The 25,270-nt window shown below is 45.2% G+C and overlaps 2 protein-coding genes across 2 annotated transcripts; both read right to left on the bottom strand.

Moving 5' to 3' along the window:
• Nucleotides 1–1,254: 1,254 nt before the first annotated feature.
• On the bottom strand, nucleotides 1,255–13,280 carry LOC133442079 (P2Y purinoceptor 14-like). The gene is made up of 2 exons (XM_061719993.1): nucleotides 13,247–13,280; nucleotides 1,255–2,612 (listed from the first exon to the last, which is right to left on the bottom strand). The coding sequence occupies exon 2, from the start codon at nucleotides 2,608–2,610 to the stop codon at nucleotides 1,543–1,545; it is 1,068 nt and encodes a 355-aa protein (XP_061575977.1). The 5' UTR covers nucleotides 2,611–2,612; nucleotides 13,247–13,280; the 3' UTR covers nucleotides 1,255–1,542.
• Nucleotides 13,281–18,711: 5,431 nt separating this feature from the next.
• LOC133442582 (uncharacterized protein K02A2.6-like) lies at nucleotides 18,712–20,726 on the bottom strand. Its single transcript, XM_061720590.1, has 3 exons — nucleotides 20,467–20,726; nucleotides 19,207–20,118; nucleotides 18,712–19,099 (listed from the first exon to the last, which is right to left on the bottom strand). Exons 1-3 carry the CDS (start codon nucleotides 20,724–20,726, stop codon nucleotides 18,712–18,714), a joined length of 1,560 nt encoding a protein of 519 aa, XP_061576574.1.
• Nucleotides 20,727–25,270: the final 4,544 nt, after the last annotated feature.

Here is a 25,270-nt window from a genome sequence, read left to right as displayed (position 1 = left end):
ATCCATGGGTATACACGGAGGCCACTATTGGAGCCACGTAGGTGAACCCAGTAAACCGTGCACAGGAGGCCAGTATCGAACCAGCGGGCACTCCCATACGAGGCGTCGTTTTCTGCAGCTACAGTCCCGCTTTTCCTGATTCCCGTCTGGATTGATCGGTTATTGTTGAAAAGCTCTGCTGACTCATCAGGGGGGCCTCGTAAACTCTCGGGACTGGATTTGTTTTGTTAAGTACATTGAGGACATCCCACCTTACGATTTTGGTGTCAAAATTCACATCGAAAAGACCTCAAAAAGGCTTAATCAGCTAGGGGTCACGGAACGTTCATTTTGACAATGGCAAAAACTTGACTCACTCCTGATCACTCCTGTGACCTCACCTTTCAGGGTACAGAGTTTCAAAAAAAATCGGTGGAGGTCCAATTCTGGGCCACGGAGGCTCAAAATCATGTTTTGGGGTTTTCGGAGCTCCCCCTGTTTCCTTTAGTGCTGCTCTGGCACCCCCTGGTGGCGAGGTCTGTTAGTGTTGTTTAGTTTTAATTGGGTACATTTTCGGCCACCTACAGTGAGGACCACGAGTTCAGGGTCTTCCAGTGTTTTTCTGTGGAGCTGAAAGCTGTAGGTGTCTGAGTTCTGGTCCCTGAGGAACTGATACCCATCTGCATTTGAGGGTCAGGCCTTACCTTGCTGTAGGTGATGTGCATCATGTGACAGGACAATGATGCCCAAAACAGCAGCAGATCTACATTAGAAAGACTGAAAATGAAAGAATAGAATAGAATAACCTTTATTAACAATCAAGGATTTGGCATGACCAGGTCCATTCCAGACCTGAACCTGGTTCAAATGCTGTGGTGGACCTTCAGAGTGAAGTCAGGGTCCAAAAACCTTGACCAAAACTCCTCTACAACCACCCAAGACACTTAAACACTCGTACAGGAAACCATCTAAGGATTTTTTTAAATGTTAAAACCTAAAATTAGACAAGGAGGCAGGTACTGGGATGACTATGTGTATGGAAACTGATCTAATGGATGTATCATACTTCTACGGAAGAGTATTAGAGCCAGGCAGGAGAAAAATAAAAACAATATTTTAGAGGAGGAAGATTTTTTTCTTCATTATGCACTTCGAGAAAAAAGTCGAAATGTTGAGAAAAAAGTTGAAATGTCGGAAAAAAAGTTGAAATGTCGAAATGAATGTTGAAGTACAATTTCGAGAAAAAAATTTAAATGTTGAGGGAAAAAGGCAAAATTTTGAGAATAATGATGTACAATTTCGAGAAAAAAGTCGAAATGTCGAGAAAAAAGTCAAAATTTCGACTTTATTCTCGAAATTGTATTTCAACATCAATCTCGACATTTCGACTTTTATCTCGACATTTCGGCTTTTTTCTTGACATTGACTTTTTTCTCGAAGTGCACAATAAAAATAAATCTTCCCCTCTCAAATATTTTTTCTCCTGCATGGCCCTAATACTCTTCTGTATACTTCTGATTATTGGTATGGTTCGTAAAAAGTCAATCTTGGTAACTTTCAACTCTACTTGTCTCTCGTCTCGTCCGTCCTCTCGCGGTAGACGTTGCTCAGACTCTGTCCGTTGGCCAGCGATCTCCTCCTCTGTTTTCCTGACAGTTTCCTGAGCAGCGACTCTCTGAAGGTCCGGCACATGAGGAAGTAGACTACGGGGTCGAGGCAGACATTGAGCGCGGACAGGAAAAGCGTTGCCTCCTTCAGCTGGAACAGCAGGAAACGGGTGTGCCCACCGAAAACCGACGCCGGCATCTGGCTCAGGGTGTACGGCACTCGGCAGACATGGTACGGCACGAAGCAAATAAAGAACACTGCCAGGATGCTGAAGATGCTGCGGTTGGACTTGCGGCAGATGTGGCCCTTGTCGCGGCGAACGCGTCGGTATGACTTGTACACTTGGCAGGCGATGGAGGTGTAGCAGAAGGCCAGGATGATCAGCGTCAACCAGAACAGGGACACGTTGAAGTAGATGGACACCTTGTGCCACTTGAGGCCCAGCGGCGTCTTCAGCTGCATGCATTTCCTGGAGCTTTGCTCATCGGCCGTTCGGCTCGTCAGGATGACGTTGGGCAGGACGATGAGGATCAGGAGCCCCCAGGTGAAAAGGGCCAACACCCGGGCGAATCGGGGGCTCTGCAGGAGGTGCAGTGAGGAAACCCCACCAAACATGAACCTGCGGGACGAGGTGGAGGACGAAGAGGGGTGGACAACCTTGACGTAGCGCTCCAGGCCAATAAAACCAATGAAGACGATTCCTGTGTACATGGACGAGTAGAAGAGCACGGCGGTGTAGCGGCAGGTGATCACTCGGATATGCCAGGTACCGAAGTCCAGGTCGTGGGCCACCTTGAAGGGGAGGGTGGACATCATGAGGAGGTCGGCCACCACCATGTTCTTCAGGTAGACCACCAAACCCGAGTCCCCAGGTACCCTGAAGAAGATCCAGGCGGCCATGCCGTTGAGGGGAACGCCCACCACGAAGATGATGCAGTACAAGGACGGAAGGACCTGCTTGATGAAGATGCTGCTGAAGTCTGACTGGTTGTTGGAGACTTGGGTGGAGTTAAGGCGATCCATCCCTGGAAACACAAAAATAACAGAACATCATCAAGATTGTAATTCCCAACATTACCCAATTATATCAAAACATGGACCTGCATGGACCTGCAGGACTTATAGGCATCTGCCCAAGGTTCTGTTTCAGGAGCTCAGTCCCACGTAAAGGTATCTAGAGGACTATTGGTTAGCAATCCAGTTAGTCAGCCCGGAAGAGTCTGGGGGTAAGGCGGGGATCGGCTGGTGCCGAAACTACCAGCTAGAACCCGTCTGGGAGAACATCATCTGGTTGGACCCAGCCAGGAGCCTTAAGGTGGGGCTGCTCAGCTACGCTTGGTCTCAAGACTGAGTCAAGACAATAACAAGACAAGACCAAGTCAAGACCAAGTCAAGACCAAGTCAAGATAAGACCAAGTCGAGCCAAATCAAGACCAAGTCAAGACAAGACCAAGACAAGACCAAGACAAGACCAAGTCAAGACCGAGTCAAGACCGAGTCAAGACCAAGACAAGACCAAAACACTACCAAGACCAGAGAGTATCAAGACCAAGACCAAGACTAGTTCAGCTCCAAGACCAAGACAAGACCAAGCTCAGCTACGCCTGGTCCCCACCTACTGGACCCCTCCAAAGTTACTTTTGAACTAAAAATGCTCATTAAATGGTGTATTTCAATGATAAAATTATATAAATCCAAAAATATAAATGTTATAAGGGACGTGGTCTTTACCGTCCTCCTCTGGTTAGCTGTTTAAGCGCAGAGAGCGGGATGAATCATGAAAATGAGTGTTAAGTAACGCTAGTTAGAATATTAGCTTAGCATGAGCTCAACACTACCAAGACCAATGAGTATCAAGACCAAGACCAAGTCAAGAAAGGCTGAGTCAAGACCAAATCAAGACCAAGACACTACCAAGACCAGAGAGTGACAAGACAAGACCAAGACCAAGACCAAGACCAAGACAAGACCAAGATCAACACCAAGACAAGATGAGATTTAGGGGCACTAAATTGTGGAATGATTTTTCATTCAAGGCCTGTTTAAAATATACATTAAATGCCATAATTAGGTCCCCTTTAATACAAAATAACAAAATGAACTGAATAAAATAAGTATCTTTCTTAAACAGAAACCTGTCCTGCTTAACTTAAAATTGTATAAATTAATATAAAACATTAGAAAGAAAGCAGAACATCCATTTTGTTATAGTGCACATTTTTAGTGCGATAACAAAAGTGCAAACAGAAAGTCTGTAGAAAACTTGTAAATATATTTGTGCCTCAAAGGCCATGACTGTAGGCTACAGTTGTAGTAAAACAGGAAACTCAACAGCTCAAGGCCATTTTCCATTGGCATTTTATGACTATTTTTTGACTCTCACAGTAATACGGGACAAAGTGCATCCCTTTTCAGCTCAATACGGGACGCTACTTTAGTTTATAAATACGGGACAATTTCGTTTTTCAAGGGACGGTTGGCAACCCTACAAGAGGCAGCAAAGTTAGCCACGTGCTAACCGACCAGGTTTTTCTCCCACTAGGGGAGTTTTTACCTGCTATTGTTTATGTTATGTTTATGTAATATTGCTCGGGGCTCGTGTTCTGGTCTCTGGAAAGAAGAATTATTGTGTGTGTAGGGCGCTGAAATAAGCGTCCGCCGTACGTTCTCGCGCTGGGACTCTAAATCCAGCTTTAGTTGTTCTCTCTTCACATCCAGAAAAATAAATCTCTGTGCCCGTTTCCCCATCTGCTGCTGGGACGAAGAAAGGCCTTTAAGGTCCATAAACCGGCCCTGTTTACTCAGGGCCACGTGCACAAACAAAGAGCATCTTGAACTTGTGTTTGTGCTGCTCTTCACACGCTCTTCCCTCCCACACCGTTCATCCGGGTGAAAACGTGGAGGCCGACTGCCGCCGGCCTTCTTCCCTTCCTGTCCTCCGGGTTATTTTAAGCCTCCGAGTGGACGCCTGCCGGGGGGGCGATTGTTCTTCTGGCTTTATTGTGACACGAGTTCAAAACAAAGAAGCTGACAGCTGATGGCAATTTAGGAGTCTGAGTGTTAATACATCTATGGAAATATTTCAGTACATAGGCTAAGTAGATATCGTACCCTCAACCCTCGGCCAGGAGAGACGTTCATGCATTTCTGCAACACTCAGTGCGTTTACATGGGAAGTTTAATTCCTCTGTAATTCAGAATTGAAATTAAATCCAATTTAAAATGAGAATGGGCAGCACGGTGGCTTAGTGGTTAGCACTGTTGCCTCACAGCAAGAAGGTTCCTGGTTTGACTCCCAGGCCCGGCAGGGTCTTTCTGTGTGGAGTTTGCATGTTCTCCCCGTGCTTGCGTGGGTTTCCTCCGGGTACTCCGGTTTCCTCCCACAGTCCAAAAACATGCATGCTAGGTTAATTGATCATTCTAAATTGCCCGTAGGTGTGAGTGTGAGTGTGTATGGTTGTTTGTGGGGACTGCAGGTGGAAACTAGCATTTCTGCTAAACCCGGTGTATTTACACTGCTTAATGTAGTGTTGTAGTAATATGCATTGTCCTGTCTAAATAAATATTTGAAGAAAAACTGACCATGTAAACACCTAATTCTGAATGAAAATGGCCATTCCGAATTAAACTTAATTCCGAAGTAAGTGGCTGGTTTATTCCAATTTTAAATCCGAATAGAATAATTCCGTGATCATGTCTACACTCATTCCTCTTTAAATTAATTCCGGTCTTTCTTTCTGCTCGTTCCCTTGCCCGTCTGTCGCCATGACGCTTATATTCCACGCTGGGCTTTGGGTTTTCCCAACAAAGTTTCAAGATGGCAGCACGCAGTAAACGCTGGTCAAGAGCAGAGACCATTTATTTAATAAATAGCTTGGAGGACCTGGAAATAATTAAAAGAACAGATGGCAGGAAACATCAAAATTGTGAGCTTTTCAAAGTTGTAGCGGCTAAGTTTGTTTTTTTTCCGGTAGACGTAACTTCCGGTCCGCCCCCCTATCCAATCAGAACAAGCAGGAAGACTGTTGGATGCAGCAGACCAAACAACTGAACAGTAATCCAACTGACACAAAACCAATGAACTAACAACTTGACGAAACAACTGTGTGTTGAGTAGGCCTGTGTTGAAAAAATAGATTTTCCGATTCTAAATCGATTCTTATATTAATTCCTAAAAATCAATTTGTATGTCTAAAGATCGATTTTTTTTTTTTTTTTCTCCATCATTACAACTTTTAGTATTTTTTTGTTTAGGCCCAAAAAAGAATGTTTGTTGGACACGAGAATAACTGGTGCCATGTTTTTGCCTTTATGTTAAAAGGTATGAAAACATTAAAGCTTTCAGTTATAATTGCATAAATTGTCTATATTTCATTACTTTATATACTGTCTTGGGGTTACAATTGCATAGAATGCTAAAAACCAAATTCTCAAAAGTTAAAAACCGAAATAGGAAAATGGAAAAAATTAAAACGGAATGTGGGAATAAATAAAACCGATTTCATACGACTCTATTTGCTGCCCTGGATCTGTTTGGTAATTCTGCACCACAATGTTTCTGAAAGCAGTTCTATCAGCATTCTGGGAGCTGATTGGTCCTTACACCATCATTAGCTGACAATACTGGCTGTTGGATCTCAATATAATACTAGTATTAATATGTTGCATAAATAAACAGTCATTTAATTCATGCAACAGCTCAAAAAACTGTTTTAATAACACTAACCCAAATCGATATCGGAATAGAATCGATTCTTGACATTTGAATCAATCCCCAGCCGTAGTGTTGAGAATTGGTGCACATTTACACGCTACGGCAACAGCTCTGCCCATTTTGGCAACAACTTTGTTGATGTGATCAGATCATGAAAATGTACAGTCCAGCCAAAGTCCAAGAAGCTTCACAGTTTTTACTTGCTGAATCTTTTGATTATCTATTTGTACATGTATATAGAGGGAATGCGCATGATGTCACAGATGCGACTTCACAGCGGGTCAGAAAGACTGAGTGTCAGAAAGACTGAGTGTCAGAAAGACTGAGTGTCAGAAAGACTGAGTGGCAGAAAGACTGAGTGGCAGCGTAAACTTTCAGTTTGAGCAACTGGAAAACATCTAAAATGGGAAAGAGCTGTTGTGCGATCGACTGTACTCATAGATTTAGCAAGAAATCGGAGTTATCGTTTTACAGACGGCCGAAAAATAAGCTTAAGAGAGACAAATGGATCGCTGCAATTCACAGAAACAACTGGATTCCAGGCACCGAAACGTGGATTTGCGGTTCCCATTTTGTATCAGGTAATGTTGGATTTTTGGGTAGCTAACGTTAAAACGGTCAAATCATAAAGTTCGGTGTCCTCATTACTTTAATTTTGCCAACAAATCCTGCCTTGAAGTAGGACCAAGCGTCAAGACTTTTATATGCCTTCAAGCTTTGCTTCGTGTATTTCCTCCGGCGTAGAAATTAAGTACATATAAATATCAGGAAACCCTTTAATTTAAGTCCATAATCGGCTGTTATCCCGTCTTCTCCACTAGTTGCAGCTGTTTTTGTTGATGTTTTGCCACTCAGTGCGAGTGAGTGTGCTGTTCCAGTGGGGAAGTGACGTCAATGCAGACCCTCTGTTCGACAGATGAAAACCTCTTGGTGTCGAATGAGCTTCATCATCGTACAACATGCAGGCATCTGTGCATGACGTCTGCAGGAGAACAGAACAGGACTGGACCCTGGACCGCTGATTACTGAACCCCCTACTATGTCTCCCAAAGGGATTCAAGGTGACCTCAAGGTCGAGGTCCATCCGAGTCGGATCGCACCGTCCATCGCTGCTGGAACCACCGAGGACCGACGTCTGAAAAACCAGACTCAGGTGTTTATCAACCGACCACAAAGCTTCTGCTTTCTTCTATAGAACCTTTTGGCTTCATTTTTTGAAACAAAAAAGCAAAAGTCCTCAGGTTTGATCCTTTGGTCTCCGTTCACTCCGTTTTTATCCCTAAAACACGTGCCTGAATCTCAAATAAACGCAAGTTAAGGTAATTAAACATCCAGTGTGGCGGCATGGTTGGTGGCTCCAGCTCCTCGTTACGTCTGGATCAGAACTACGTCACCAGATACGGGCCGAACTGAGCTCCGGGACACGACCACGACTTTAACAGTTGCATCCCTCTGGAGAAAAGTTGTTGAGTGACTTCACGGAGGGATGGTCGGGTTCTACTGGTTCTACTGGTTCTTCCGGTACTACTGGTTCTTCCTGTTATACTGGTTCTTCCTGTTCTACTGGTTCTTCTGGTTCTTCTGGTTCTTCTGGTTCCGGATACTTTTATAGATGCAACATCCCCAAAGGCAGCGCCCTGTAGCGGTCGGTGAAACCATATCAGCGCCTCACCGGCCCAGAGCTGACGACCACCAGGAGGACAGTCCAGGAGCACTCACCCAGCAGGTCCTGCAGGTCCTGCAGGTCCTGCAGGTTCTGCAGGTTCTGCAGCTTCTGTAGGTTCTGCAGGTCCTCTAGGTTCAGCAGGTTCTGCCGGTCCTGCAGGTTTAGCAGGTCCTGCAGGTCCTGCAGGTTCTGCAGGTTCTGCAGGTTCAGCAGGTCCTGCAGGTTCTGCAGGTCCAGCAGGTCCTGCAGGTTCAGCAGGTCCTGCAGGTTCAGCAGGTTCTGCAGGTTCAGCAGGTCCTGCAGGTTCAGCAGGTTCTGCAGGTTCAGCAGGTCCTGCAGGTCCTGCAGGTTCAGCAGGTTCTGCAGGTCCTGCAGGTTCAGCAGGTTCTGCAGGTTCAGCAGGTTCTGCAGGTTCAGCAGGTTCTGCAGGTCCTGCAGGTTCAGCAGGTTCTGCAGGTTCAGCAGGTCCTGCAGGTTCAGCAGGTCCTGCAGGTTCAGCAGGTCCTGCAGGTTCTGCAGGTTCAGCAGGTTCAGCAGGTTCTGCAGGTTCAGCAGGTTCTGCAGGCCCTGCAGGTTCAACAGGCTCTGCAGGTTCAGCAGGTCCTGCAGGTTCAGCAGGTTCTGCAGGTTCAGCAGGTCCTGCAGGTTCAGCAGGTCCTGCAGGTTCAGCAGGTTCTGCAGGTTCAGCAGGTTCTGCAGGTCCTGCAGGTCCTGCAGGTTCTGCAGGTCCTGCAGGTTCTGCAGGTTCTGCAGGTTTTGCAGGTTCCGCAGGTCCTGCAGGTTTTGCAGGTTCTGCAAGTTTTGCAGGTTCCGCAGGTCCTGCAGGTTTTGCAGGTTCAGCAGGTCCTACAGGTTTTGCAGGTTCTGCAGGTGTTGCAGGTTTTGCAGGTCCTGCCGGTCCTGCCGGTTCTGTCCTCGGGCCGTCAGACTGCTGAGTGCAGCTCCCTCAGAGTTTACATTCTTTGTCATCTGGTTTATGTTTTGTACACTTTATTTTTGCTGCTGTTTATCTTGTAAATCCTTCATCTTGTAATCTTAAAAATATATTTTTACGTTTCTCATCCTTGAAAATTCCACGTGAGCCTCAAAGCACAAACTTCACTCAGATAGACTCGTGGTATGTTACTGACGAACTCCAATCTACATCAGACCTCTCTAACACGGCCCGAGCGGAGCTCTGTGATCACTGCTGCCACGTAGTTCCAGTCCTTCTTAGTGGTCCACCTTGGTTCCAACGGTAGAGTCCTCCTCGGTGGTCCACCTTGGTTCCAACAGTAAAGTCCTCCTTGGTGATCCACCTTGGTTCCAACAGTAGAGTCCACCTCGGTGGTCCACCTTGGTTCCAACAGTAAAGTCCTCCTTGGTGGTCCACCTTGGTTCCAACAGTAGAGTACTCCTTGGTGGTCCACCTTGGTTCCAACAGTAGAGTACTCCTTGGTGGTCCAGCTTGGTTCCAACAGTAGAGTCCTCCTCGGTGGTCAACCTTGGTTCCAACAGTAGAGTCCTCCTCGATGGTCAACCTTGGTTCCAACAGTAGAGTCCTCCTTGGTTTTCCACCTTGGTTCCAACGGTAGAGTCCTCCTTGGTGGTCCACCTTGGTTCCAATGGTAGAGTCCTCCTTGGTGGTCCACCTTGGTTCCAACGGTAGAGTCCTCCTTGGTGGTCCACCTTGGTTCCAACGGTGGAGTCCTCCTCGGTGGTCCACCTTGGTTCCAACGGTAGAGTCCTCCTTGGTGGTCCACCTTGGTTCCAACAGTAGAGTCCTCTTCGGTGGTCCACCTTGGTTCCAACAGTAGAATCCTCCTCGGTGGTCCACCTTGGTTCCAACGGTAGAGTCCTCCTTGGTGGTCCACCTTGGTTCCAACAGTAGAGTCCTCCTTGGTGGTCCCCCTTTGATGATCTGACTCTGATGGACCTGGACCATGGAGGTCACCTTGAACCTCTTTAGAGCCGAGATATACTTGCTGTTGGTGCTTGCGTTCGCGTCCGTTCGTGTGCACCACCAACCGCAACGTCGCTCGCGTTGTATGTGAGGAGAGCGCATCGTACCGGCGGTGACCGATATGGGGCAGTAAGCAGAGCAACAGTTGGAAAAGTAATTAAATATTTAGTAGTAGCGGTAGTAGCGGTAGTAGCAGCGGTAGTAGCAGTAGCAGATTAGAACAACATACAAGTTTAAATGACAATATTGGATGATGTAGGAGATTATAACATTGCTTTGGTTGCGATCTCGGCAAAGGAAACGGCGCCAGCGACCTCCGCGCCGTCACTTGTGGCCAGCTGGTATCTGACTGGGACCAGCCGGTATCTGACCGGGACCGGCCGGTATCAGACCGGGACCGGCCGGTATCAGACCGGGACCGGCCGGTATCAGACCGGGACCGGCCGGTATCAGACCGGGACCGGCCGGTATCAGACCGGGACCAGCGCCACTCGTGGCCACAGCCAGAACTGCAGGTTGCGTATGCGTTCAGTGTTTTTTTGAGAACGTGCACATCGACGCGTCAAATGAACGCAGGATACGCGTGGCGGCCATGATGCGTACACGTTCTGAACTGCAAGTATATCTCCGGTCTTAGAAGTTGTTCTGGACTCTTTGATTTCCATTTGTTTGTCCTCTTGTGTCCACGTCCACGAAGGTTGTCCTCAGTCCTTTGGAGCCTGAACCTCTGAATGAAACATCCTACTGTAGTCAGGGACATCCAGCTGCTCGGAGACGGTCTTCTAGTCTTCAACATGCTGGTCGAGAAGGTTCTTCTGGTGTCCTCAGACAACCGTCTCCTCTGGTTTCTCTGGTCCAGGTCCAGGGTGGTGGACACCCTGATACCAACCAGCAGAGGGACTTTTAACCCTTCAAAAGGTCAGACTGACAGAAGACACCTGAGATGTCCATTACAGGACACTTTAGTCTAACTCGTCGCCATGGAAACGTTATTTACATCTCTGCTAGGAGCACCAACTCATTTGTTCCGAACACTTTCATTAGTTCTGGTTTTAAACGATCCTGTTGAACCACAATAGTTAGATGTTTTTACAAGCTGATTTTTAATAAAATTCATTATTTATTGAAGGTCGAGGGTTTGTTTCTTTAAAGACAACAACCACTCTGTCCTTGACTTGATAATCCAACGCCGTCTTGATAATCCAACGCCGTCTCACAGCAGACTAGGAAATGTACAACATCTGGGCTGCAGCGTTGGAGGTCTCTGGTCACGAGGAGGAGAGAATTGTTGTGAGGCGTGAACAGGAAGAGTTGGTTAGTAGTGAAGCCAAGAACCGGCCCAACCGGCCGGACCGGCACCCACAGACCTGTTCTTCTTCTGTGGTGCTATCTACTGTAAGTCTGAAACCGCAGAGGTCACATGTGCTCCGACAGCCGACACGCATCTCTGACCGAAGGACAACTGTTGGTTCAGTAATATTCAAATTCACCTGAACGACAGGACTTTCTGTGCTGTTTCTTTGTCCGTATCGATGCGTCGACTGTCAGCAGGGAATCAAAATAACTTAATCTAAAGGTTATATTTTAAAGAAAGTTGAGGTCCGTCATTACTGCTGGACTACACTTAAACGAGCAGTTTGCTGAGACTGATGGTCTGACATACTGTAAATTGAAACATAGTTGGTTATGACTGTTATGAATATTTTCTTTCTTTTTTTATGTATTAGATCAGTTGTGAAGTTCTAGACTACAAATGAAATGAAATTGTGGACTGCTACTAACCCTAACTGTGCAGTGTTTTTGTTTTGTGTTATGTTCTCATTTCGCTGTCTTCATTTTATGGAACATCTATCTATTTCTTAATGTTGGCGGACCCCAGGAAGAATAGCTGCAGTCATGCTGTAGCTAATGGGGATCCTAATTAAACAATTAAACAATTAGTTTAGTTTAGTTTAGTTTAGTTTAGTTTATTGTTTTGCACAGTTTTAAAAATATACAGGAAATATCAAATATAAATACGGTGCAGGAAGAGGCAAAAAACCCAATGGGGTTATTTGAAACCTCCGCCGAAGTTATTAAAATTTCATGTGTTATAAAGAACACAAAATTAACATATAAAAACGAAAGGTATAACTACAAAAAAGTGATAGCAAACTAATAATGCAATATATAAAGAATAAAGACAAAAATAAGTGTGTGTGAGTGTGCATGGGATATTGTTTTTACAACTTATATTACTTATATTGACTCCTGAGCAAATAAGACGGTACAATTAAACTACTGGAGGCTGAGCTGCTTCTTCTGGGCTTCATATGCAGCTGAAATCAGCAGAAACCAGATATAAAACTTCTCATCCATCTCAGTCCTGTTATGTTCCGTCAGGTCTTTATTTATGTTTTCATATCTGACTCCAGTTCTGAAAACCAGATTTTTGCCTGGTTTATGTTGCAATACCACTTGTGGTCACATGGGGGCCAAGGTTCATATTTACGCTTCTACATGAAGCGTACATTTCTAATTAGATTTTTATTGTTCTTTTCATGTAAACAAGAACTAAACATGACACCAACAACACCTTCACCGACACACGTCTCCCGTCCTTCGCCACGAGAGACCAAGTTAACTTTATCTGGGTCGGATGTGAATCAGCTCCAGTTATCTGCTGATTGTAACCCACACGTTTTCGTCCGTCCTCTCATCACATCTTGAGGTTCATTCTTAGACTGTGAACATTTCACAATGTTGGTTTAGAAAATTACATTTTTCAGTCTTTACAAAACTTCTCTGCAGTGAAAGTTAATAGAAAATTTGATTTCTTCTTTTGAGCATCCGTTTGTGTAGGATGGATGGATGGATGGATGGATGGATGGATGGATGGATGGATGTATGGATGATGGATGGATGGATGTATGGATGATGGATGGATGGATGGATGGATGATGGATGGATGGATGTATGGATGGATGGATGGATGATGGATGGATGGATGTATGGATGTATGGATGGATGGATGAAGGAATGGGTGAAGGGATGTATGTATGTATGTATGTATGGATGGATGGATGGATGGATGGATGGATGGATGGATGGATGGATGGGTGAAGGGATGGATGTTTGTAGCTCCAGAAAAGCTCTGTCTTGTGTTTTTAATCCAGCTTCTTCCTTCACCTGATTCCAGTTTTCCATCTGCGAGATCCATAAAAACTTGACTGATTGTTTTTGATCAGACTAAGTGCTGCAGTCGTCTGCCACGTCCCTGGCCGTCACGGTTGTCATGTTTCCTACTTCCTCTGAAGCGTCTAAGCAGCACTGTGAACCCACAAGCGTCCGTACTCACCACAAACAGCCGGCGCTGGATTCAGCCGTCCATCCAGATCCTCAGCTCCTTGTGAGCCGCTGACCGGAGCCTCATGAGTAGTTGCAGATTCGCCTGTTTCCTGTGATTCTGACAGTTCCTCCTTCACCGCCCCCTGTACTCTCTCTCCACTGCTCACTCCTCTGCTCTCTCTCCATCCAATACCATGTTAAAGAGGAAATATTGTATAAGATAAATTTATTCTAAAAGATAAAAAAAAAAGTTTTCTGCTTGAAGGGAGATATTAAAGTGTTTGAAGTAACTCTAAAAATCTAATATACCTGAAGACTGTAACTGGACAATCCCTCTGTGACATCACACATACTGCATGGCAGGATGTTGCAGCCTGGGGACACGCCCATTTTAGCATGGCTAACTTAGTTTTTGCTAAGCTATGATGCTAATGAATACTACTATGCCCTCATTCTTATCAAATCTGTCCGAGCATCCTCATTTTAAGTGTTGATTTCTAAAACGAGTGCTGCGGGAGGTGAAACGAGGACTAGCAGAGCTGGGACCGGTGGTTGACTCGGCCTGCTGCTAGCGGGGATTAGCCCTGTCCAACTGAACTGACTGGTGGATGGGTGCGACATCTTTGGTAGCTTTCCTCAGCTACGGGTAAAAGATGGCTACCCAGAAGACACCTCCAACTTGGACCACTTAAGGACCCTTATGGCGCTTTTGCATTAGTATCACCTTAGCTCGGTTCTACCCGTTTTGCGCTTTCGCACTAGGGCTGAGACGGGTAGAGCCGCTCCAAGTCGATACTTTTTTCTGTAACCATTTCAGTGAGGTTCTGAAAGCGGGCTGAGCAGGGACTATTTCTGACGTCACCACCTCCTCGCCACCGATTGGTCGGGGGGTGGGGACGTCACCACCCTCCGCGCCTCTGATTGGTCGGGGGGCGGGGCCGTCAGACGTTTGAATCAGGAAGCGGGAGTCAGCGCGAGGGGACTCGCGGCGATTTTATTATGAAGCGCAAAACGTCTGTTTGGTGATCCAACTCTGAGGTGCAGATGTTCATAAACCTGGTGGCTGTCGAGAAAAAATTAAAAAAGCGATGTAGACGGGCTGTTTTTTTCTCAGCCGCTCCCGGCTCCAGCTGATTTCTGATCAGCGCCGACATGAACAAAGGTGTTGCGCAATCGAGTACGTCACAGCAGCTTCACCACAACCTGGCCACTTCTCCCCTGGCAGTGCGAAAACACACGTGTGGGGCCGTGTAAAGCCGCGCCGAGCCGTACCGGGCTGAGCCGATACTAGTGGAAAAGTGCCATTAGTCTGGCAGCCAAGAGTTGCAAAGCTTGGTCAGGAACCCGGTGGTCAGTCACCTGACGTGGTCAACCACAGCCTCGCGCATAACATGGCATCCAGTATGGCACCCCGAATGGCATCCAACATGGCACCCAACATGGCGTCTAGCATGACGTCCAACATGGTGCCCAACATGGCATCCAACATGGCATCCAACATGGCGTCTAGCATGACGTCCAACATGGTGCCCAACATGGCATCCAACATGGCATCCAACATGGCACCCAGCATGGCACCCAGCATGGCGTCCAGCATGGTGCCTAACATGGCGTCCAGCCTTTCGCCCAACAAGGCGTCCAGCATGGCGCCCACCATGGCGTCCAGCATGACGTCCAGAATGACGTCCAGCATGGTGTCCAACTTGGCGCCGTGCGAAGCAATATAAAAAAAGGTTTTAAACACAAGGTCACGGGGGGGTTGTCCAGTTGTTTTTTTACATCTACGATGAGATCCAATGTGCTGATTAGACTCCACTCAGCACGGTTTATCAACTGCTGAAATTCAAATCTTTGACAAATCGTTTACTGCCATGTGAATTTGGTACGAGCTCAAGAGAACCAGATGAACATGCGCAGATTAATGCACAGGCTTCCCTAGGCTGCAGCCTAGGGGCCCCACGTGTGGAGGGGGCCCTTGGATTGGTCAAGATATTTTTTATAAATGTAAATACACTACAATGGTATAAAAAAAGGTGAACTCTATTGGTCCGTGGGGTAATAAACAAGCAAAAAAGCACTGATTGGGCAAACATGCGTCACTTCTATCCAATCAGCTCATTTGATTTGTCGTTCATCCGTCACAATGCTGTCGCCTGTCAATCTGAAGGCTGATTTATGGTTCCACGTTACACCATCGCAGAGCCTACGGCGTAGGGTACGCGGGTCGCGCACCGTACGGCGCGCGTCGACGCGTACCTTACGCCGTAGCCTACGCCGTCGTTTTTACGCGGAACCATAAATCAGGCTTTACAGCGGCAAAATGTCCGACAAGAAACTCAGTGGCGCTCAGAAACGTAAAGTGCAGCGGGAGAAAGAAAAAAGCGACAAGCAATTATTAATGAAGATTCCAAAGCTAACAGGGTATTTTAAAGGAGCCGTCTGTAAGAAATGGCCAAAACTGGTACTGCAGTCACTTTCAAAATATTGTTGAGCGGCCTGTACCCTCCCCCTCCTCCCCCCGACCAGAGGTTGCCAGGTAGGCTGCAGAAAGCAGCAGGAACGTAGACTGCCATGGCTGCGATAATTAGAGCCGAGCTGGCAACCCGGATGCCGAAACAATACTGACTTTGTGATTGGGAGATAGGTGGAGGGTGGAGCTTCAGGCCAAAACAAAAAATGACAACATCAACATCAGTTGAGGGCTGCAACTCCTCTTTTTAAACTGGAATATCCTGGCTTGAGTGCTGTTGTCAGTGACATAAGTATTTGAAATGAACATGATTTTTAAATGTCTGTTGACATATCGGGGTCATTTTATGATTCGTTTTATTATTGCTCTTACATACAGCTCCTTTAAGTCTGGTGGGTGTCAATGACAACAAGAAAAAAACAAGCAGATGAGACAACTGAACCGGGCCGTGACAGGTTCAGAGGACGGAGACTACAGTCAGTGTTTCCTAATGTTGATATAGCACTGACTCTTTTTTACTTTACCTGTTACCAATGCCAGTGGGGATGGTTCATTTTCAAAACTTGGACTTGTGAAGAATAAACTGAGATCCACATTGGGCCAAAAAAGACTCAATCACCGTCTTTGATGAGCATTGAGAGTGATATTCTTAGACAACTGGATTTTACCAGCCTCATGAAAGACTTCTCATCCAGGAAAACAAGAAAGAGAGACCTGTGAAAGTAAGTTGTGTTTATTTACTGGGCTGCAGTTCTGTTACATTGCTGTCTCACACACACACACACACACACACACACACACACACACACACACACACACACACACACACACACACACACACACACACACACACACACACACACACACACACACACACACACACACACACACACACACACACTGCTGCTGCTGTATTACAGTTTTTGTTGAAATGGTATTCCTCTGCCCCACTGCTTGATTTGTGCCTCTGTGAGAGTGTGTTCTGCTATAGAACAGGGTGGTGTGTGTGTGTGTGTGTGTGTGTGTGTGTGTGTGTGTGTGTGTGTGCGGTCTGTGCTGCTGCTGCAGATGTGTCTTGGTTCAGAAAGCTTAACACTTGTTAAGCTTGCAGATGTACTTTAAATGGCTTTCTGTAGTATTTTTGTTACAACTAAAGGCTGTTATAGTAAATGAGTGCTACTGCCATGTGCACTGTTACACGTGGCACAAAATTACTTTTTTCTGGGAGAACATACTGCATAAGGGGGGCCCCAGAGAAAAAATAGCCTAGGGGCCCATGACTACCTTGATCCTCCTCTGCAGATGAACCATCGATAGTTTATATCTTTCCAGGAACTCTGAGAAGAAAAAGATTAAGAATTATTTTTAAGACATTTAAATGGTGATGATTGTGGGTGTGTCTGGCTGGAAAGTGACTTGTAAGTGACCCTTTTACAACCGGGCTGTTTAAAACGTATTCAGATGTATGTGTTCTCGTGAGCTCCGGGTCTCCGTCAGGAGGCTTCAAGGATGTTGCAGCGGCAGGTGTCTCGGCAGATAACAGGATGTGTTTCAGACTGATCCTCTGCCTGTTTTTAACTCCCATCTTTCCACTTTTAGCCTCGTGAACCGCCCTCCGCCACTTCCTGTCTCCAAAATAACCACTGAAGTTAACATCGCCGCGGCCATTTTCTTCCTTTCTTGTGTTTGTTTGCAAGAGACGAGAGATGAAAGCTCCTAAACATGAAATGAGGCTTCCCAGCATGCATTCTGCCCCTGCAACACTTTTACGGCTCGCCCTGAGGAAGCGTGACGTGGAGGTTTGAGGTCAGGTCATGTCTGAACCAGCTGGTGTGTTATAGTTTAAAGCAGGGATGCTGCACAGGAGGGTCCGATTAGCTGCTGGACCTGGGGTCCGTTTCACAAAGCAGGTTCAACAAACTCTGAGTCTAATCCTGAACTCTTAGTTGATCTACTCCGAGATCGGAAACTCTGAGTTTTCAGTTCCAGAACAGCGGATTTGAGTTAATTTACTCAACTCTAAGTAGTTTCACCTGGAGTTAAGCGCGCGCGCCACAACTATCAAAAGCCAGCATTAATTGTAAATGATTCACCATGGCAACCGGCGACACAAAAGATCCACATACTTTTTCTTTTCTTTTTTTTTTTTTACAAAATCCCTTTGAGGAAACGTTAGTTTGCATCTGAAGATCCACATACTTCACGCCGTGTCCTTTTTCACCCGAATGGAATTAGAGATTTTAATGCGCGCATACGGCGAATTTGAACATGTTTTTCGAAAAAAGAGTAACACCGCAGCACAGAATATAATATAAAATTAATTTAACAGATCTCTACATCATTCACCTGCAATCCTGTGGAACTCCTTTTATGGCTTGGACAGGTTTATGTAGGACGCCACCCGTCCCTTGAAATACGGAATTGTTCCGTAATTGAGAATTAAAAGTTGCGTTCCGTATTGAACCAATACAGACACATATTATGCTCTTATTTATTTATGTAATAATATACAGGTGGAGGTCGAAAAATGTGAATATATTGCAAAACTTCATTCGTAGTAAATTCAACTTAAGGTGAAACAAATATTATTTCCCACTACATGCAAAGTGAGATATTTCAAGCCTTTATTTGTTATAATTTTGATGATTAGCCTATGGCTCACAGTTTATGAAAACCTCAAATAAAAAATCTAAAAAAATTAGAATATATTATGAAATCATTAAACAATTCAATCATCAAAATTATAACAAATAAAGGATTAACATATATTGCTTTGCCTGTAATGAGACTATGCAAAACAGAGCAGTAAGATTCAATAAAAATAAGGGTGAGCATAAGAAATGTATAAGAGTTAAATGAGTCAGTTAACAGCCTGATTAAAGAGATGGGTCTTGAGCCTCTTTTTAAAAACATCAACAGTCTCTGCGGCCCTGAGGTTCTCCGGGAGGCTGTTCCACAATCGGGGACCATAAAAACTGAATGCCGCCTCCCCGTGTGTCCTGGTTCTAACTTTTGGTATGGTGATCATGCTGTTCCTTCTGCTTCCACTGCTTGTGTTGCACTCGAGACTGGAGGTCTGGGTGCAGAAGGTCCAGTGTAGACCTCAGCTTCCCATTCATCATCAGCTCTGCAGGAGATTTGCCCGTAGTAGACTGGGGGGTGATCCTGTAACTGAACAGAGCACGTGACAGCTTTGTCTCCACTGAACCGCCTGAGCTCTTCTTCAGGAGGGATTTTAGTGTTTGGACCGCCCTCTCGGCCAGGCCGTTAGAGGCCGGGTGCCAGGGGGCAGTGGTGACATGCTGGATACCATTCCGGACCATAAACTCCTGAAAGTCTCTACTTGTGTAGCAAGTCGCATTATCAGAGACCACCATCTCAGGCAGTCCAAATCTGCTGAAACAGTCTCTTAGACATTCAATGGTGGCAGCCGTGGTTGATGAGTGGAGAGGATAGGCCTCTATCCACTTAGAGTGAGCATCAATAATTACATTAGTTACAGTAGCACCTCCTCCAGGGTTTTCAGATGCTCTGTCTCTGTTGGACCACTCAGAAGAATATCATCCAAAAACACACTGCAGTGAGGGATTCCCCGGAGGATCCCCTCCATAATCCTCTGAAAAATAGCAGGACTAGATGATACACCAAAAGGCAACCGCTTATAGGTATATAGGCCTCTATGGGTGTTTATCGTGACATACTGCTGGGAGCTCTCATCTAACACCACCTGTAAATAAGCGTGGCTCATGTCAAGCTTAGAAAACTGTTCTCCTCCAGAGAGCTTGGCGAATATATCTTCCACTCTAGGAATGGGGTATTGCTCTACACTGGAGGCCTGATTAACAGTCACTTTATAGTCCCCACATATTCTGACCCCCCCACAAGGCTTGAGTATGGGCACTATAGGTGCAGCCCATTCTGAGTGAGTCACCGGTTCAATAATCTTATCTTCAAGAAGCCTATCCAATTCAGCTTCCACTAAGGGTCTGACAGCATAGGGGACTGACCTTGGTTTGAAGAACTTCGGCTTAGCCTCCGCATCCACATGGATAGTCGCTTTGATGCCCTTCAGAGTTCCAAGCTCATCTTTGAACACTGCATCATGCTTCATCAGTACTTCCTCTAACCTGGTGGTGCCAGGTTTCGGGGGGTTGTTGGGTGCAGACTCCACCTGATGAATGGAGTGGACCTCCATGGCTAATGCTTGGAGCCAACTCCGCCCTAGGAGATTGGGACCGGAGCCAGCCACCACGATAACTGGTAGCTCTCGAGAAACATTCTGGTGAGTTACAGTGACCCGGGCCATGCCTTTAACCTGAAGCCGCTCACCGGTGTAAGTCTTCAGCTTTATGGGGCAGGTGTCTAACTTGGGCATAATAGCCAGATTTCTCAGCTTAACATACTGCTTTTGACTGACAATGGTAACACTACAGCCCGTATCAACCTCAAAATGGACTTCTTTTCCATTGATAAACACTGACTGTAGGATAGGGGGCACCTTCTGATTGTTCTGTCCTACCATACATAAAGCATGCATGGACGACATATCCTGCTCTGATTCAGAGCTACTACTACCCCCATCTCGCAATAGATGTGCTCTACGGGACCTCCCCCCCACTGCCTTGCCCTGGGGACCTGACTGACCTGGGGTGGGCTTTCCTTTGGATCTACAGGCCCGAATTAGATGCCCTTTTTTTCCACAGCCATGGCATGTCTCTGCGGCAAAACGACAGTCGGAGGGTGAGTGCCGCCCCTTGCACCTGAAGCATTGGGGCCCCGGAGCTGGTGAGACGTGGGCTCGCTGCTCCGAAACCTGGTAGACCACTTCCCCAGGCTTGGCTCGGCCTGCTGCTCCAGCTTCCTCCCTCCACAGGGCCTGGATGTCCCGCACGTCCTTATCAGCCGTCTCCATGGACTGGGCGATCTCCCAGGCCTTTTTGAAGTCCAGCTCCCGGTGGGACAGCAGTTTCCTCTGAATACTGTCATCATTCACACCACAGACCAGCCGATCTCTCAACATCTGTAGTAAAGTGTCTCCATAATTACAGTCCCGTGCAAGCTTCCTGAGATCAGCCACATATTCTGCAATGGACTCCCCTGGACGGCGTGTCCGGGTATTAAACTTGAACCTTTGCACAATCTCACTGGGCTTAGGGTTGAAATGTTCCTTTAAGGTAGTGACCAAAAATGCAAAGTTTTTTTCTCCAGGTGTAGCCGGGCTCACCAAACTCTTCAATAGACTGTATGTTGCTGGGCCACAACAACTGAGTAAAACGGCTTTCCTCTTACCAGCATCAGTGATCTCATTAGCTGTGAAGAAAAACTCCAAGACTTCACAATACTCTTCCCATGTTTGAGATTGGCTGTCAAATGGCCCGACAGTGCCTATAGTGGCCATACTCGCTTCTCTCCCGCTCCAAAGTTTATCCTCGTCGCCAATGAAACATCCAAGGAAAGATGACAAAGACCAAGGCAGGTTAATTCTTTTATCTCAAATCAGGGAGAGCAAACATTCCAAACAGCAGTCCCAAAATGGCTGCTCACAGGGGCGGGTTCAGACAAAGGTCAACACCTATATAGGAAGAGAGAGAGGGAGTGCTGCCTCTAGTGGGCAGGTGAGGTTATGACATGAACACAAGACACAGAATATCACAGTAACTGACCCAGAGCTTAAGTTACCTCTCTTTGTGAAACAGGCTATAGTTACCTCTCTTTCTCTGGTTTGCGTTACCTCTCTTTGTGAAACGGAAAACTCCGAGTTTCCCTCATTTCAGGATTAACAGACTCAGAGTTTTCACTAAACTTGCTTTGTGAAACGGACCCCTGAACTGTAGGAGGAACCATGTGGTTCCGCTCTATAACCTCGCTGGGGTCGTTGGAGGAGAAGAGTTTGCCGAGCCAGTCCAACCATGACCCCCCCCAACGTGGAGGGTCTCCAGAGATTATGGGGTACTAGCCAGTGGTGTATAGTAACGAAGTAGATGTAATTCGTTACACTATTTAAGGAGGACTATTGAGGATTTGTTCTTTACTTGCGTTTTTTTTTGTATTTTTATCAGGACTTTTACTTTTACTTCACTACCTTTAAAAGTTAAAACATTTAGTTTTACTTGGTTACTTTGACATTTGCCACTTCATTACTCGTTACAAATTAAAATAATCAAAGAATTATCTGGAATGCGTGGGTCCGAGAGGACGAGAAGAACTACATACGGTACTACTACCGCAAAATTAACGTTGACTGCGGGATGCGCGGCATCCAACCTGAAGAAGCACGTTGAAGTAAGTGAATTAAAGCTAATAAGGAATCCCCCCAACATAGTTAAAATGTTAAAAAGTGGTGCCTATGTTACATTTTGCAAGAAAGACAGTTTATTTTTGGTGTTGTATTCTATACCACATTTCAATGGCCACGGTTAATTGATGTTTTTTAATTCGGAATTAATTATTCGGAATTAAATAATTCAGAATTAAACTATTTTCCTTCGAGTTTACATGGAAATAGTAATTCCGAATTGAGGTTTATATGGAAAACACGTTTGATCAGCTTTATCCAATTCCGCTTAAGTTCTAGGGGTAGGGAAGGTTCTGATTGGATAGGAGGGCGGACGTCTTTACGTATTACGTAAAGACGTTTACCGGAAGTTACGTCTACCGGAAATGACGTCTACCAGAAGAAAACAACTTACTCGATTAGCAACAATATGGAGGACCAGATGTTTCCTGCCATCTGTTCTTTTAATTATTTCCAGGTCCTCCAAGCTATTTATTAAGTAAATAGTCTCTGCTCTTGACCAGTGTTTACTGCGAGATCTTGAAACTTTGTTTGGAAAACAAGCCCAGTGGAATATAAGCGTCATGGAGACAGACGGGCGAGAGAACGAGCAGAAAGAAAAACCAGAATTAATTTAAAGCGGAATGAGTGTAGACATGATCACGGAATTATTCTATTCAGATTTAAAATCGGAATAAACCAGCCACTTACTTCCGAATTCGGAATTAAAGAGGAATTAAACTTCCCATATAAACACACTCATTCACCTGAAAGTGAAATAAAAAAAAACAAGGGAAGGATCCTTTTTGGTTGCGTTGCTTCTTTCATGCGTACTATAAAATACTTGTACTTTAACTTTTGATATTTGAGTATATTTTCTCACAAGATACTTTTGATACTTAAGTACATTTAATGTGAGCTACTTTAAGACTTTTACTCAAGTAATTTTCTTATGGGTGACTTTAACTTTTACCAAAGTCTTTTTTCAGTTATGGTATTTCTACTTTTACTTAGTTACTTTTTTCAAGTACTTTATACACCTCAGGTACTGGCAGGGGTGAAAGTAAGCCGGATCGGTCCGGAACGGGGATCCGGAAAGAAATATAGACCCGGATGGCACAGGAAGGCGTTTTGAGCAGAGTGGAAGGAGAGAAAAGAGGACAGATGCTCCACCTGTTATTCCCAGCTTACCAGAGGTGTCAAGTAACGAAGTACAAATACTTCGTTACCTTACTTAAGTAGAAATTTTGGTTATCTATACTTCACTGGAGTAATTATTTTTCAGACGACTTTTTACTTTTACTCCTTACATTTTCATGCAATTATCTGTACTTTTTACTCCTTACATTTTAAAAACAGCCTTGTTACTCTATTTCATTTCGGCCTTTAAAAAAAACTATCCAGTTAAATTGCTCCATCCGGATAGAGTGAATTTGGTTGGGGTTGTTTCAGATGTTCTTATCCAGTTTTGTTCTTACATCTGTCGCCCTCAGATTCCTGCAACTAAACTTGGATGTACATTCCAATAAAGGTTAGGATAAATGAAAACATGCCTCTGAAGTTTGACTTTTTGCACCATTACAATACTTATAGGCAACTAGTCATCATATCTGCTGCTCTCTGAAACACATGTTAATGCTCAATAGTACACATATATGGTTCTTTAATATATTTGCATTATACTAAGATGCATTCATTTTCAATGGCTTTTGTCCTTAATGGCTTTTTTCCCCCTTACATTACTTTTACTTTTATACTTTAAGTAGTTTTGAAACCAGTACTTTTATACTTTTACTTGAGTAAACTTATACTTCTACCTGAGTAATGAATGTGAATACTTTTGACACCTCTGCAGCTTACTGATGCTCACAACAGGAGCAGAAACGAATCAAATGTTAACTAGAACAAACGTTTCCCTTTATCTAACGTTGCCAGTTTGTCCCTCAGACGAGCATACTACACTACAGCGGCATAACGTTACATTTACACTGCTGCAATGTAACAGGCAGCCCACACGGCCTCCTGGTGGCAGAACACATGGGAATATACCGTGAACATAATCAGAATATATATATACCTTGAAAATAGCCTTTTTACAGTTAGGCCTACTCTGAATTAGGTAAACAAGACTAGTTTTAGTATGCTTACGCATACTAAAACTAGTCTTGTTTACCTATTGTGAACAAATCCTTCAGAGGGGGATTAGTTCCTACAAGAACTTTATCCTACTTTCACCCCTGGGTACTGGGGATATCCGGTGCCAGTACAGACGGACTGAAAGTTTGGTCTGCATTTTTTCAAGTTTGCCTTCGATTGTTCATTAAAAGAATACAAGAAAACCCTTTTTATGGATAGCTTTTATTGTATTTTCCTTTTATAACTTGTAGAATCTGTTACATCACCTGGTTTTCAAGTTTCTACACGTGTGATTAACTATGAAGGAGCAGATATTGAACCACTAGATGGCAGCAGAGACACAAAAGTGAAAGAATCCAAACCACTGGTGAGTAAAGGACACAACTGGAGGAAATAGCTTAATTTCATCATCATATGAATCATATAAAAAAGACGTGTTACTGATTCCAGATCAGGACAACGTGTCTGGTTGAATGGAAGAGGTGAATCTGTCGTCACTTCTCACTGTTATTTGAAGTTCTTGATTTCATCATCAAACCAGCATGTGAACCCGGTAAACAGCCGGTAGCCACTGCTAACTTTGATTGACTTGCATGTTTTTGTCCGCTTCCGGGGCAACATGGCTTCAGTACGAAGGAAAACCTGTCCTCAGAAACCAATGGGCCATGTGACTGATGCTGCGTCCGTTCATGGGGTGAATGTCCTTCATCACATTTTTTTTTTTAAAGCAGAAATAAACATATTTACATTCTGGTAAAAATCACAAAATATAAACAAAGGATGATTTTGGTCTCCACTGCTGGATTTTCACATCCATGACAACTTCATCAGGAAGTGTATAAATGTCTGCATATTTGGGGGTGTGGCTTGAGGAGTGACAGCTGCAGTCTGTGTTATTGTTACGTGCCGTAGTGTGTGTGTGTGTGTGGGTGGGTGGGTGTTTTCTTTGCTGGGACGGTGCCTTGCAGCTGTGGCCCATCTACAATCAGGAGGGTTCGCAGGTGTGACAATCAGGAGACTGCTACAAAGGAGAGTGGACTGGAGCTGCCGGGTGGCTGTCCTGTGTGGACCGTGGTGTCTGCTGTGTGCTGTGTTCGGTGTCCGTGGAGCTTCAGTGCTCCCCAGAACCGCTGTCTCACCACCTTGTGTCCTGC

The sequence above is a fragment of the Cololabis saira genome, chromosome 4, assembly GCF_033807715.1.
Source record: "Cololabis saira isolate AMF1-May2022 chromosome 4, fColSai1.1, whole genome shotgun sequence".
NCBI classification, from domain to species: Eukaryota; Metazoa; Chordata; class Actinopteri; order Beloniformes; family Belonidae; genus Cololabis; species Cololabis saira.
Note: the sequence above shows the minus strand (reverse complement) of the source record. Positions and strands in the feature narration are given on the sequence as shown.